A 16,711-nucleotide genomic window follows, 5' to 3' on the forward strand; every position below is an offset into this window, starting at 1 on the left:
TTTTTTTTTAAATAAATGCCTCAGTTGCCTTTGTGCTTCTGCATGGTGCTTTCCTTTTGCCAATATTTATGCTTGTTTTTCTCTTATGAATTTTCTACAAGAACTTTGGAAAAAAATAATCCTTGGATTTCCAAGATCCAGGATAGGAGGGTACGTGTTTGCAGAAAAGGTCAAAATTTGAGAGTCCTGAAGGAGTTGTACTGTACAACTGTTCTGGATTGGTGGATATGCAAATATTAAGGAAGGGAAGGAGCAAATATTACTTTTGATGTGAGTGATCATAACATCTACATTTTTTCCAATTACTATTTGAGCCTCTTTCAACTGGTTTATTATTCAATTGGCAGTATCTTTTATTTTACACAGAAGGTTGAAAGCTGTATAAAATACACTATTTAAGAAATGTATGTAAGTGGTAAGCTTACTCATTAAAGAAAAATAATACTTTTGATTCTTAGGATAGTTTCCGATAATCCCAATAATTTTAAATATTAAATTCTTCTTTCTTTTTTTTTTTTTTTTTGAGATGGAGTTTCACTGTCTCCCAGGCTAGAGTGCAGTGGTGCGATCTCGGCTCACTGTGACCTCCGCCTCCTGGGTTCAAGCGATTCTCCTGCCTCAGCCTCCTGAGTAGCTGGGACTACAGGCGTGCGCCACCACACCTGGCTAATTTTTGGATTTTTAGTAGAGATGGAATTTCACCATGTTGGACAGGCTGGTCTTGAACTCCTGACCTCAAGTGATCTGCCTGTCTCAGCCTCCCAAAGTGCTGGGATTACAGGTGTGAGCCACGGTGCCCAGCTTAATTCTTATTTCTGTATCTTGTATATTACATAGGCTAATTGAAATGTGTTAAAAATAAGGGAAAATAAGTAGAGCATTTTAGGAATAGAATTCTCAAAATGGAAGAAAGATTTTTATAATTCAACTTGTTAAAGATAATGAGAAATGTCCTATTAACATGTCAGAATTTGTTGGTGTGATATTAAACTGTCGACTTAATAAGTAAGGGGCATTAATTCAGCTTGGCAGCTTACTAATAGCCAAGCTGGTCCCTACTGGTGTGTGTTGGTAGAGCGTGATTGAAACTATGGTTAAGACTCTTTTTAACACCTGGGGAAAACTTCATTTTGTATTTTCCAACAATGGAAGTGTCCCAGAGCTCTTTGCTAATCATTTGCTCTTTAGGTAAGTTAGAGTATTTTGTGACTATTTTATAAAATATTGAACTAAGATAATGGGAGGAGGTGAATGACTGGTTCAGCAGGTAGTTCATTAATTTTAAGCTCTAGGGTGGTACATCTTGGTTAAAATGATTAATTTATATATTGTATGATTTTAGTCAAGGTGCTCAAAAACGTAAGCTGTGTTGTTATTCTTTGTGTAAAGTTTATGGATATCGCATGAGTGCCATAGGTGTATATTTATCTCTTTATTTGCAGCATATTTTACAGTGGTATTTTGCTTTATTATCTTTACATGCTAGATAAGTGGAGCAATTTGATACCTTCCACTGTTAATATATACTGAATAAGAATAATTAAAGGGCAAAACGTACTTTTTTTTGGTGGAGCAAGGGTAGACTGAAGCTGTGTAAGGCTTGTGTATCATTTCTTGAACTTAAATTTTGAGGCTGAAACTAATGACTGTAATAGGCCTGACACATTTCATATATTTGGAGATTACTGGGTAGACTTTAGAATAATCAATTTGAGTTGTTTAATGCTGGTTTTTTTCCTTAATCAGATTTTTCGTGAAGCTCGAAGAACAGTACCTAGTATTGTTTACATGCCTCACATTGGAGATTGGTGGGAAGCTGTCAGTGAAACTGTGAGAGCAACTTTTCTGACATTGCTACAAGATATACCATCATTTTCACCTATATTTTTATTGTCTACCTCTGAAACCATGTACAGTGAACTGCCTGAAGAGGTAAGAACTGATTAAGTATTTATCTTTCCTTATTGTTCTAAAATAGTTGACCCTGTAAATTGGATACCTTTTAATTATTATAAAATCAATACTGTCAGGGTTTATATCCTGCGTGTAACTGCCTATTAGCTGTGTGATGTAGGTAAATTATTTATTGTTTTAAGTTTTAGTTTCTTTTTGGGTATAGTGGTATTCCACAGTGTTGTTATAAAGATTGAGATAATTTATGCTTAGAACAGAACCTGACATGTATATATACAGATTCAGCATCTCTAATTAAAAAATTCAAAACCTGAAACTTCTTTGAGTACTGACATGAAGCCACAAATGGAAAATTTGACACCTGACCTCACTCGATGGGTTGCAGTCAAAACTTTGTTTCATGCACAAAATTATTAAAAATGTATAAAATTACCTTCAGGTTATGTGTGTAAGGTTTTTATGAAACTTAAATGAATTTTGTTTAGACTTGGGTCCCATCCCCAAGATAATCTCATTATATATGTGCATATATTTTAAAATCTGAAAACGTTTGAAATCTGAAACACATCTAGTCTCAAGCATTTTGGAAAAGGGTTACTCAGCTTTCTAAGACAATTGTGGCTATATCACTATCAGTTATATCCTTCTCATCCTTATCATCTGTGAGGTCATTTGATGAGATTTGACCTTTCAGCTCTTTCATTGATAGCATCATGTTAACTTGAACGTTATTTCTAATATGCGTATTTTTCAAATCAGAAATCTAACTTTGAGTTCATATCTAAGGTAAAATCACAGTCGATTCAGAAAAAATTAGTAGATCATCTTACTTGAGTGAAATTGATTTTTTAAAAATTGTTTTAATACCCCGAGCTTACGAGGTCTTGAAATACTCTCCTTTAGAAATGCTTAGAAATATTTTTCCCAGGAGACAAAGTAGGAATGATGTTTATATGAAAGATTTACATGTTTTAAATGCTATAATATAAATCTTGATTATTTAGAATTTTATGATTAAAGTGTTTGTTTACTGAGTTCTTTTATGTGTCAGCTTTCATTATCTTGCTAAAATAGATTTGTATAATTTACTGCTTTTTGTAAGGAAAATACGTTAAATGTAGAGTAATTCATTTTTGATTATTCAGTATCTGATAGAATATGAAGACCACTAATCACAATGTTTGTGATAGAGTCCAATAAAGTTTAACAGAATGCTGTATGTAGCAAGAGTTAGAAAAACCAGGGTATTGACTTACTAGTCTTTTGATCTTAGATAAGTACTTAACCTATAATTGCTTCATTTTCATCTATGACATGTGGATAATAACAGACAGGGTCATTGGTGTGAGACAGTATATGTGAATTTCTTTTGAAATTATGGAGCTGTTAAATGTTTGGTATTAGTATTATAAAATAGGAATGCAGCTGAAGTTGATTTAGAAGAATGGCCTGAACCTGGATATAACCTAGGAGCCACTTTACAAGTTAGATCCTCTTTCTCAGTTTTATTATAATTTTATGAAAAGAAAGAAAAGAGTTAAAATGTGGGATAAATAAGGATTCTAGTTGGGAATATATAGAGAATATTCCCTGAAAATTTCCCTCTATATTGGTTGAAAAATTTTTAAATAAATGTTCTATGAGTCTGACTTCTTGATAAGCAGTTTTTATGTTGCCTACTTCTGTTGCCCATATGCAAGTGTAATTTTACTGTTGGTTTAGTATTTTAAAGCTAACATTATATCATATACATTTTCAATGTTATACTGTTGTCATAACTTTTAATGGATTCAGAAAGCCTACTGACTAGTAAACTTTTTCAGTATTTATTTACCAATACCCTTAATTACTATCTAAAATAGTAGAAATTTGCCAGCATTGAATTCTGAAATTTCAGCTCCTTTCCCTCTCGCTTTTGTCTTTATAAGTAGTTATTAAAGCTATCATGGATATCATATTTGTGGGCTGAAGATTATGGGAATTCTCTTTTGATTATATAACATGTTTTATACTAATAGCTTGTAGGAAATTCTCCTCTGTTCCCAAGTCTTACATTTTATTTTATTTGTTTACTTATTTTTGTAGAGACGAAGTCTCATTATGTTGCCCAGGCTGGTCTTGACTCCTGGTCTCAAGCGATCCTCCTGCCTCAGCCTCCCAAAATGCTGGGATTATAGGTGTGAGCCACCATGTCCAGCTAAGCCTTTCATTTTAATTTCAAGTCTACCATTAGAATGCTTGCTTTCTTTTTTCTTTTTTCTTTTTTCTTTTTTTTGAGACGGAGTCTCACTTAGCCGCCCAGGCTTGAGTGCAGTGGCATGATCTTGGCTCACTGCAACCACTGTCTCCCAGGTTCAAGCGATTCTCCCGTCTCAGCCTCCCGAGTAGCTGGGATTACAGACACCTGCCATCATACCCAGCTAATTTTTGTATTTTGGTAGAGACGGGGTTTCACCACGTTGGCCAGACTGAACTCCTGACCTCAGGTGGTCTTGAACTCCTGACCTCAGGTGATCTGCCCATCTTGGCCTCCCAAAGTACTAGGATTACAGGCATGAGCCACTGCACCTAGCCTGCTTGCTTTCTTTAGGTCACAAGCTAAGATAGTAGTCTCTAATATTTAGCACATATTGATAAATATTTGGTGAATGAATGAGCAGCACAGAGAGTTGTAGACCAAGTAGCTGTAGGTTAGCAAGTTGCCAGATCTATGGAAGAAATGAGGTAGAGAGTGGGCAGTACAAAACCAATTCTCAGAGAAAAAAATAGCCTATTACCACAGTTGTGCTACTGTACTCCAGCCTGGGCAGCAGAGTGAGGCCCTGTCTCAAAAAACAAAAGAAAATTTAATGTCATGAAAATATGTTTAAATGTATTGTTTTAAAAAATGCAGGTAATAAATCAATATGTATGATATTATTCCAGTTTATAAATATACAACTGGAAGGATATACATAGAAATGTTAATAGTAATTATCTGTGGATATAAAGGTTGTAGTCATTTTAGTTTTTTATTGTCTTATTTTCTGTATCTTCCATAATAAATACCATTATAATCAGAAAATAAACCCCATTATTCACAGATGAAGGAGAAAGGAAGTTTCCCTACCTTATTTTTAAAATAGAAGAAAACCCCAAAATAATTAGTCCTTCCATGATTTGTGTCTTATTAGGGGGACAAAGTGACAAGTTCATCTTTTAGAACCTCTTTGACATTCTCTTGCGTCTCTTTGTATGTATCTGTCTCTCGTAGTTCAATAGTCCCCACAATGAGTTTGTACTCAGTGCGTTAGTATCCTGGGAAAAACATTAGCATTTCTGTTCATTTTTATTTTTCGTATTAAATATTTCATGTGTATTGGTTTGTAATAAATAATACTATAAACCATATACACAAAAAATATACCGTACTCTTAAATATACTGTTTTGCTAATAGTATATTTAATAATAGTATAGCAAAATAGTATATTTAATAGTACAGTATATTTCATGTGTATATGGTTTATAATATATTATTTCCGAGTAGTATATTAGCAAAATAGTATATTTAAATAAATATGCATATAGTGATGGGAATATTTTCAGATTTTTTACTGATGAGGTGTTTGATCAAGAAATGTCAGAAATCATTGCACCAGACCAGCTGTTATCAAAGTGTGGTCCAAGGACCCCTGAGGAGTCCCCAAGACTTTTGCAGGGGATTATCAAGTTTCATTTCCAACTACATATCTGCTGAGTCTGGGTTTTCATCATATACTTCAGTCAAACAACATATTGTAACAGATTGAATACAGAAGCAGAAATGAGAATCCAGTGGTCTTCCATTAAGCCAGACACAAAAGAGAATTGAAAACATTTAAAGCAGTGCTGGCTGGGTGTGGTGGCTCATGCCTGTAATCCCAGCACTTTGAAAGGCTAAGGCAAGCGGATCACTTGAGCCTAGGAGTACAAGACCAGCCTAGGCAACATGGCGAAACACCCATCTCTACAAAAAATACAAAGATCAGTTAGGTATGGTGGCGCGTGCCTGTAGTCCCAGCTATTCAGGAAGCTGAGGTGGGAGGATTGCTTAAGCCTGGGAGGTGGAGGATGCAGTGAGCCAAGACTGCACCACTGCACTCCAGCCTGGGTGACAGAGTGAGACTCTGTCTCAAAAAAGTAAGATTAAACAGTGCCACTTTTCTCACTAAATTTTGTTTTATATTTTGTGTGTTTTATGTTCTCTCTATATTTTGGAAAAACATATTTTTCAAAATAATGTATGTTTTATTCTTTTAATGTTAATATGTAATGGGTTTATTTAAAATATGTAAATATTGATGCATATAGCTCACATACATAAAAGCTTTTTTGGGGTCCTGAGACCAAAACTTTGTGAACCTCTGGTCTCTAGACCACTAGCTCTTTAAGGTGTTACTACCCATCACTTCTCCCATTCCTAGCACAGTGCTAACACATGGGAATTACTCAGTAAAAGTTTACTGCATGAAAAAAGGAACTAAGAGTTGAATCATCACATAGAATTCAAATAACCTTTGCCCAGCCTCACTCCCTTTCTGCAGAATTCTTTTTCTTTTAAAATATTTTTTCTTTAAATTTTTGACCACTTGAGAACCATGCAGAATTGTAGTGTAAGTAAATTTACTTTTATAAACCCTTTCTGAAGATACTTGGAGAATTTTAGTTGAGATATATGGGAATTGCAAGATATTTATGGAGAATTAGAGAAGAGAGCTAATTTAAGGTTGAGCACAGAAAAAAGACTCTTAAGGGAGGAAGCAGATAAAGTAGAGATATTTGTAGGAAGGATTATAAACCTTGGCCAGAATTGTACTTCTGTTTCTGAAGACATTCACAGTATCTGCTTTGTTATTAAATTATTATGAGCAAGTTTCAGATTATATAATTCAGTATATTGGAAATTAATTTTATTTAAAGAAATATTCCTCAACTCTGCTGATGAAAATAAGATTACATATAGCATTCTGTCAACTTGTTTCATGTAGTTGTGTCTTTAGGTTTATAGTAGGACCTGGGAGAGGAAAATCAGTAACTTCAAGTAGAAAAATCAAGTAAGGGCGTTGAAAACTCAGATTAGGTTGGGCGTGGTGGCTCACTCCTGTAATCCCAGCACTTTGGGAGGCCAAGGCAGGCGGATCACGAGGTCAGGAGATCGAGACCATCCTGGCCAACACTGTGAAATCCCGTCTCTACTACAAATACAAAAATTAGCCGGGCGTGGTGGTGGGCGCCTGTAGTCCCAGCTACTCAGGAGGCTGAGGCAAGGGAATGGCGGGAACCCAGGAGGCGGAGACTTGCAGTGAGCCGAAATCGCGCCACTGTACTCCAGCCTGGGCGACATAGCAAGACTCAGTCTCAAAAAAAAAAAAAGATGGCTATTATTAAAAAAACAGAAATTAACAAATGTTGATGAGGATGTGGAAAAATGGGAGCCTTTTTGCATTGCTGGTGGGAATGTAAAATTGTATAGCCACTGTGGAAAACAGTATGACATTATCTTAAATATATAATTGCCATATGATCCAGCAAATCAAGTTCTAGGCATTTACTCAAAAGAATCGAAAGCAGGACTCGAACAGGTATTTGTACACCATGTTCACAATAGCATCATTCACATTAACCAAAAGGTGGAAACATCCTCAGTGTCCATCGATAGTTGAAAGGATAAACAAAATGTAGCATATACAATGGAACATTATTTAGCCTTAAAAAGAAGGAAATTTTGATGCATGTTGCAACATGGATGAAGCTTGAAGACATTAGGCTAAATTAGTCATAGGACAAATTTTGTATAATTCCTTTTATATGAGGTTCCTTAGAGTATGTGTAAATGGATGATAAGCATATGAAAAGATGCTCATTATCAGTCATTCAGGAATGAAATACCACTGCAACCTACTAAAGTGTAGGTTGGGGCAAGAGTTTTTTGCCATTAAAAGCTGCCCAAAAAAAAAAAAAAAAAAAAAAAGTGCTTTTACACCAACCTAATAGCTATAATCAAAAATACACAATACCAAGTATTGGATAGGATATAGAAGCTGGAGTCCTTATATACTGCTGGTGGGATTGTAAATGGTGCAGCCACTTTCCAAAGTTAAACATAAATTTATGGTTTGACTCAGCAATTCCACTCCTAGTTATCTACACAAAAGAAATGAAAACATACGTTCACAGAAAGACATTTGTATGGGAATGTTTCTAGTTGTTGTACTAATTCTAGTAAAAAGTGGAAGCAATCCAAATGTTCTTTAATTGGTGAATGGTTAAACAAAATGTGATGAAATACTATTCAACAATAAATGGAATGAAATACTAATACATACTACAACTTGGAAAAACCTGAAGTATTAATTGACAAATGCCAGGCATAAAAGACTATCAGTTGTATGATACGAAATGTCTAGAAGAGGCAATTCTCTAGAGACAGAAAGCATTATCAGTGGTTGTTAGGCTGGGACATGGGAGTGGGAGTGGGGATTGACTGCAGGTAGGCATGAGGAAACTTTTTGGGGTAATGGAAATGTTCTAAAGTGTGCTTGTGATGGCTGCACAACTGTAAAAATTTACTGAACTTTATTGAACTGTTTTTTCAAAAAAAAGTTTAATGATAAATACTGGAAGGTGTGCCTAAGTGTGTCTAGGAAAGTTAGGGAAGGCATCACACAGAAAGCATCAGCTTGAGTGGTGCATTAAAGAAGTGGTCAGAAATGAGTGAATAGTATCTATCACAACCAGTGTGAACCAATGTGAAAGACAGCGTGATTTGTTCTGGGAATTATGGAAGACTTGTCTTTGGTACAGCATAAGGTTTGAGGCTAGGACTGTCAGAAGATAAGGTTAGGAGTGAACTTAGAGAAGTATAATTTATCCCACTTATAAAATGTTGGATTCAGAGGTGTTGGTAGTAACCTGGTAAGAATATCCATGGATTATTGTAGGCCTGTCCTTGGTATGCTTTTGTATTCATAAAGTGTTAACATAGTTTTGAAAGTTATCAGAGAGAATAGTTAAAATGAAATGTTTTGCCATTCTTGAACGAAATCATGGTATGTCTAGGATATTAAGTTCTACTATTTTTCAAGACCCAGTTGATGTAAGTGATTTCTGCTACATCTTACCTAGAGTCTTTTCATCCCTTGCAAGGTCTCTTCTCTGTGTTTTGCTACCTCTGTTATAGTACTCCCAGCATAGTATCATAATGCTTTTCTTCTGAGACTCTTAAGATCTGTGACAGCAGAGAACAAACACATTTTCTTTAGTTTTATAACTGCAGTGTCTGGCATGATGTTTGGCATACAAAATATGTTCAGTAGTAAACTTACTTCCAGAATTTTCAAAGAAAGGCCAGCAAAGCGTAGATTAAAGAGTTGGAGGGAACCGTGCATGAAGGTAGTCTACAAAAGCACTGGCAGGACACAAGGTGAAATTTTATAAACTTAAATGATTTGACTTTAGGTTGAGATAAATAATTCCCCATCCAGTTTTTGAATTCTGATGTTTACTTTTCATTGTTTCTTCTCTTAGAATTTCAGAGCTGGAAAAGGCATTTAGAGTTTATATAATCTAGTTTTCTTTATTCACTTTATTACCTTAAGCCAATTACTTAAATCTTTCTAAGCCCCAGTTTCCTCATCTGTAAAATGAGGAAATAATACTTACCTCATTGTTATAAAGATTGAATGACATAATATTTATGGAATTTTTAAGGGTTCAGTTCATAGGCTTAATCCAGTAAGTGGTTAGAAATGACAAATTCAATGAATTATTCAAATTTAGACCACAAACGTGTGGCTAAATGGGCAAGAATATGATGTCTTCGATTCTAATCCATATTTTCTCAGTATCATGGTTGGTATATCTTTCCATACTAGTGACCACCTCCCTTTTTTTATTTGCAGTTTCCAATTTGATTTGGGCTGGGTAACAAAAATCACAAGGTTAACTCTTTCAGTACATGCTTATTAGGCATGCTAAATACCAGGCACTGGGATAGGTGTAGGAAAACAGATGAATAAGAAGTGATCTCTGTTCTCAGGGAGTGTGGTGTCTAGAAGGTAGAAAGTAGACATTCTAGAAAAACCATAAAAATTAAATACAGTGTTTAATGTCATAGTAGACAAATTTGGATGAGGTAAAGAGGATTTAAACAGCATATCTTGGAAGGTGGACACCTGGGGTCAAAGTCTGAGTAGGTAAACAGAAGAGGTGAGTAATCACCAAGTGGATGGAGCTGAAAGATATGAGAATAATTGGCTTAATCTTTTTGGAGTGTGTCATGGAACATAAACTAGACCAGAGGTATAGTTTATTTGCAGTGGAACCAGGATTCCAGAGATTACAGTGAAATAGACTTTGTAGGGAAAGAGCACAGGAAGGGAAGTCAATGAATAGGGAATACAAAGAAATATGAGGATAATAGATGGCAGTGTTAACATTCTTCCAGCTCTCTATTATAGATTCTAAGTAATTACTTTTCAGCTCTTATGTAAAAGCCCTTTGAGATTGTTGCCATCTGTTACAACCAGCTATCCTTTTTGCTATTGTCTGATGACTCTTACTCGATATATAGTATCATTCATTAATGACTTGGGCAACTGGACATTCTACCATTCCTGTTTGGCCCATGAGGTTGAACCCTTCAACAGCATAGCCTAGGACTAGGTTAACTATAACCCCATGTGAATGGTCTATGAATATTGAACATGATACTGGAAGATGAAGACATTGCAATTTGGTATGATATGTAAGCTTTTAATTCTTTATATATTTAATGTCTTTGTGTGTGTGTATATGTGTAGGTTAAATGTATCTTTAGAATACAGTATGAAGAGGTCTTGTATATTCAAAGGCCTATTGAAGAAGACAGAAGAAAATTTTTTCAAGAATTGATTCTCAATCAGGCATCAATGGCTCCACCACGAAGGAAACATGCTGGTAAAGTTTGTAAAGCCTTTAGGAAAATGGGGGGGGATGGAGTTAAGAAATGCCCTTTCTTGGAGTCAGTTTATTTTAGCCCTTTCTTCATGGAAGTGAGGAGAGTTTGTCAGTTTCTGTTTATCTTTAGATGACATGTGGAAGTGTCCATTGTGTTCATCTGACTTGAGATTGGGAAGTATAGCCTTGTTAAAGCTTTACTAAATAGGACTTCTTCTTATGACTTCAACCACTTCCTCTGGTAGATTTCACATTATGGGGCTCAAAAAGTCATAGAAAAAAAGTCTTCAGTTCTCCTATGCTTTAGTCACAGTAAGTACCCAGGACTTGAACTGGCAGGTTGTGAACACCAGGTGTTGTGCTCATTCCTTGTTGGGCCATGGTAGATTTGATGGGCTGGTTAGAACATTTGCCATTTCTAGTTTATTTATTGATTGACTTTTCAGAGACTTAGTTAGGACCCATTACATTTAACATTTTATTCTAGCCATTTGAAAATCTATTCTGGCTTTGTTTTAAGTGTTAGATTTTTCTTGGGTTTGGACTCAATAATTTTAGACTCTAGAATTGAGCTTTACGAGGTACCTCAAGAATTTGTCAGATTTCAGTTCCTTGACATAGTAAGGGCTGCATTCTAAGTCATTCGAAAGAGGTTTTATTTTCCTAATCTTAAAGATGCGTAAAGGATAAGATCTACTCGCTTAATCTTTTAGCCTCTTCTAGGAAGTAACAATCCTGTTTGGTAAAAATTTTTAAGCCTCTTTACCCTCGTTCCATCTTTTATGTTTCTTAGAGCCCTTCTTGGAGGACACTCAATACATTCCCCATCCCTGCCAAGTCCTTATTTTTCCATATTCTTTTTGCTTTGTTTTTCACTGGTTATATTATGTAACATTTTAGTAATTTTATTGTTCTTTAGTGGCTCCTTTCCAAATTTTATTGGTGTTTTAAAAATGAACACCTATCAAATTGCTGTAGTTTTGGTTTTTTCCCTCCCAAAACCTTGGGAAGTTTAATATGTAAATTATGGTTTATTTTGTTGCTTCCTGTTAATCTAAATATTTCATTATGAAAATGATTTATTTCAGTCTTTCATGCTTCTAGATATATTTTAATCTCATAGATTTGAATTTTCTGTGTTTACCATTGATATTCTTTTTCAGTTGTTTCTGTTGACTTTCAGTTTTCATCTTAGGAGCTATTTAGAAATCAGAGAAAAATACTTAGAATTTTAATTCTGAGCTTTAGTGTGATATCAGGGAAGTCTTTTAAAATTAGAGAACATTATAATTAGGAAAGTTAATACTTTACCTTTTAAGAAGATTTTTGGTTTTTCTTAGGATAGGTAGTGAGTACCATGGATTTTACATATAACACTTAGGACTGGTTTTCCATCTCCTTCATGACCGTGGAATTCCTTTTTTTGTTCTTTTTTTTTTTTTTCCCTCCCTTCCTGCAGGTGCCATTCACTGTCCCTACTCTGTTGTACTCAGAATATGAGGGCAGGAGACCTGCCTAAAATCAGAATTCTTTTGGGGATAGGAAGGATCAAATATTACTTGCCCATTATACTTTTTATGCATATAAGGCAATCTCATTTTAAGAAGCAGTTTTTAAACAAGGTTGACTTGAGAAAATCAGTATGCAATACTTTTTTACTTGGAGATATTTGTGTTGATTTGAATTATTTCTTGTAAGTTATATGTAAATAATATTTCAAAATCAAATGATTTTGTTTTTTAAAGGGGTCCTGTTGTGAGTTATTTTATAAAGTGAAGCTATTTCCTTTTTGTTTCTATGCAAATTTTTACTTGCTGGATTTGCATGTTTCACACATATAGTCATGCGCTGCATAATGACATTTTGGTCAACGATGGACTGCATGTATGATGGTGGCCTCGTAAAATTATAATACTGTATTTTTACTATACCTTTTCTATGTTTAGATACACAAATATGACTGTGCTACAATTGCCTACAGTATTCAGTATAGTCGCATGCTGTCCAGGTTGATAGCCTAGGAGTAATAGACTTTACCGTATAGCCTAGGTATGTCATAGGCTATACCATCTAGGTTTGTGCAGGTATACTCGTATGATGTTCACACAATGACAGAATTGCCTAACTGCACATTTCTTAGAATGTATCCCTGTTGTTAAGCAACACATGACTGTATTTGTAATTCTTTTCTTTAAAGAACATTTTGAGAGAATGCCAAAAAAGGATCCTGGCCCATCATGTTGGAATCTTAACATTTTCTTCTGTTTTCTCTAGCTCTTTGTGCTATGGAAGTGCTTCCTCTTGCACTACCTTCTCCACCTCGTCAATTATCAGAATCAGAAAAAAATCGAATGGAGGACCAGGAGGAAAATACTTTAAGAGAATTGCGGTTGTTTCTCAGGGATGTAACCAAGAGGCTGGCCACAGATAAACGCTTTAACATCTTCAGCAAACCGGTGGATATTGAAGAGGTCTTGTTTCAGTAGTGTGCAAACAGTGAAGTTGAACTGGCTAAAAGAAAAAAATATTGACATCTTTTTTTGGAAGGAAAAAAAAGCAAAGGCATGGATGAATATTACCCCTAGCCTATAAAATTTTAATCCATGTGATAACTACCTATGTCATCAGCAAATATCTGGTGACTTTTGGATGAAATTAGCAACCAATTTATATATGTCCTCTTAATTATTATTAATCTTTGTGGTCTCTTACTCTTCGATTTAAGAAGAGGATTAAAAGTTGCCTTAGTCAAATATCCATACTAGACTATTTTTATTCCAGGATAAATTCTGCTCTCAAAGAGTATATTGGTGTTAACCAATCAATACCAGTTAATACTGGCATTTCCCAAATTATGTTTACCTCATCAAAAGAGGTAGCTAAAAACCTGAAGTTTCTTTGTCTTTCATATTTTGAGAATGCCTGTGGCTGGAATGCTGTTTGAAGTTAAAACATCCTGTGCAACTAAATTATTTTTCTTTCTAAGGGTTTTCTCTGCTCCCAGTGGAAAATTTCTCACTTTATATGTGTATTATTTTGTGTGCTTGTGGGAGCATGGTTTGTGATGATGAGAAAAGAAATTTTCCATTTGGGAATCCAATACTGTCAACTACATTTTTGGTTTTTGTTTTATCCTGGGATAATGTAGTGTGTGGATGAACACAGTGTAATCTTTACTGGCCTCCTTCTTATAGTTCAGACTCCATGTTTGAACAGCTTTGGTGTTTTTAGTTTTTTATTCATTTCTTTTTTTAAAAAAAAATTGAATTATGAGTGATTCAGAATTTAATGTTGTATCCTAATTGTGAAATCTGTGCTTTTGGACCTGAGTGGATTCCTTTGAAACCATTACCTCATCTGTTGCTGGGAAGAATGAGCTAGCATTTACATTCCGCCCGCCCCCGGCAAGTCTGAAAATAAATACTTTCCCCCCTTTTTGGAATAAAGAGACTGATTTTATTTGTACCTTTATCCACAATACACTGTTTTTTCCATTTGGTCCTCTTATCAACCTTGTAGGATCATTATTATTATTCTTACTTTGCAGCTGAGGAAACAGACTTGTTGGCAAGTGACATAGCCAAGACTTGAAAGTTTTTTAAAATTCAAAGCCCACGTTCATTATCATAGCTACTTTATATCTTTCCAACAGGATAACAGGACATGCCTAATTTGCTTTTTTAATTAATAAATATCCGTTTATATTTGTGGGAATTTCCCCCCCCCCATAGTGTTTTTAGATAATCTTAAAACTATCAGCTGATTAAAAAATTATTTTAAATAAATGTGATATGTGTGCGTGCCCTTCCTTCCACTCCCCTATTTGGTATATTTGGACTCTTAACACTTCTTAAAGGATAAGGGCTTGCCCCCAACTCAGCCTCCCATGCTGAGAGTAAACCAGTTTTGCTTTTGCTCAGGAAAACTCTTTTCTTTCCAATCAGAAAAGATTTGTCAGATTTTCAAATCCCATCTGTAATAGTTTTATAAATGATGGTAAGATAGTACAAAGGGACAGAAAATGTTGGTCAGATAAATATTTTATTTAGGCTTATGTTTCTCTTGTTTTCTCCTTTGTTTTTCTTCTCAGGTTCATTCAGCTCTTAAGCTGAAAACATAGGAGTCTCTGGGAAGGATCGAGAGGGGGAAATAAGATAACCTAAAACTAAAGTTTTTATTTAACTAATGAATTTAAAGTGTCTGAAAACTTTATCAAATTCCAAAGCAGACTGCAGAGAAAACAAAACTTTAGAAAACAAATGTTAAATTTAAAATTAAGCATAGGGTGGTCACATTTATAGTCTTTAATAATATACATTTTAGAGTGCTTTTTAGTTTATAAAACAGTTTCCACTTGTACACAGGCATTTGTGTCAAATACCAGAACTAGGAATCCAGCTAATATCTTCTGAGGTAGTTTGTTTCAGTATAACTCTGCTACTTCTCTTATAGGGAGATTGACTGGTTTTTCAGCTCCTAAAGGGTGAAAAATGAATTAAAACACACATACACTTCTACTTAATATTTTTTATACGTAATCCTAAACATTAAAAAACATATAAATTATGTATATGTGCATGCGTGTGTGTGAATGTGTAAATTTAAAAATAATGGTATAGATGCCCTCTGAAACTGTGAGAAAACTAACCCTACGATCATAGAGTAGAACTTAACCATCTCCCTAGAAATCTTTCCTGGACTAATTTTAGACATTACTGCTAAGACTGCTTTTATAGCAAACCTATTTACTTGATTTGAGATTTGCATTGGGGAAGGCAGTAGATACATAAGTTGCTAGCACTTTCTTATTGGTCGGGGATACACAATTTATTGGGCAAATCAAGACTTAATATCTCTTGTTTAGGGTTATCTCACAGAAAATCAGCACAGAAAGCAGCATGTTTGTTTTTGTTTGTTTGTTTGTAGATTTCTTTATACCTAGGGACAAATCCAGCAAATCTCATACTGGTTAGGAAAACTATACTTAATTTTCTTATGTAATTGACTCTAAATGTTTGTGATGACTCCAAAGGAGTGGAAAATACTTTCCATGAAATAGTTCACTCTAGAAAACTGAAAAAGAAAATTTTTGTTGAAAATTTAAAGAGATTTATCAGAATAACTTATCTCATAGTATGAAAAGTCTTTGCTTTTTATTTTCCTTTTCTTTTTCTTGAGGTCACATTTATTGATGCTCATTGGGTATTTTTGTCCATACATTCTCTTCTCAGATATGCCCAAAGGGTTAAAAAAAAAAAACAAAACAGACATAGTTTCAAATTTTAAGAACAGAAACATTTCAGAGTTGATTTAGGTATGACTTGGAAACTGAAGCTTTCATGGAAAGTATGGCAGATAGTAACTTTGGTAGCATAAACAGCACTGCAGTTTTATCTTTATAAATTATTTATTTGATATTTAGATTTAATTTTTAAAGAACTTTGTTTTTATTTTGTGTTTTTACGAACTGAGATGATATGAAAAACCAGAACTAATTTTTATTAAAATATCTTATTTGTTTTAGGTTTCAGATTATCTTGAAGTAATCAAGGAACCAATGGACTTATCAACAGTAATAACTAAAATTGATAAACATAATTACCTAACTGCAAAGGATTTCCTGAAAGATATTGACCTCATCTGTAGCAATGCTTTAGAGTATAATCCAGACAAGGACCCAGGAGGTAAGGATGCATAGGGCAAGGTTTCCCTTGAAAATCAGTCAGAAGGCAGTTTACCATTTAAATACTAACTCATGCCTGTGTTCTAGATAGATTAATTTTCACGACCTGTTGTTTTTCAAAACTTGTTAATAAGAAACTCATAGTCTACATAAAAATA

General features: G+C 34.5%; 1 protein-coding gene across 8 annotated transcripts in view; it reads left to right on the forward strand.

The window, feature by feature from the left end:
• Positions 1-16,711, forward strand: part of ATAD2B (ATPase family AAA domain containing 2B) — a 174,571-nt gene that overhangs the window by 123,897 nt on the left and 33,963 nt on the right. For 5 of the 8 annotated variants that reach the window (XM_050753564.1, XM_050753568.1, XM_050753572.1 and 2 more), the window contains 4 exons: positions 1,747-1,932; positions 10,735-10,870; positions 13,145-13,341; positions 16,395-16,554. In XM_050753564.1, coding sequence (XP_050609521.1) covers positions 1,747-1,932; positions 10,735-10,870; positions 13,145-13,341; positions 16,395-16,554 — 679 coding nt within the window. The remainder of the gene's footprint in view (positions 1-1,746; positions 1,933-10,734; positions 10,871-13,144; positions 13,342-16,394; positions 16,555-16,711) is intronic. The other 3 variants (XM_050753566.1, XM_050753569.1, XM_050753571.1) reach the window with 1 other exon arrangement.

The sequence above is a fragment of the Macaca thibetana genome, chromosome 13 (assembly GCF_024542745.1).
Source record: "Macaca thibetana thibetana isolate TM-01 chromosome 13, ASM2454274v1, whole genome shotgun sequence".
NCBI lineage: Eukaryota > Metazoa > Chordata > Mammalia > Primates > Cercopithecidae > Macaca > Macaca thibetana.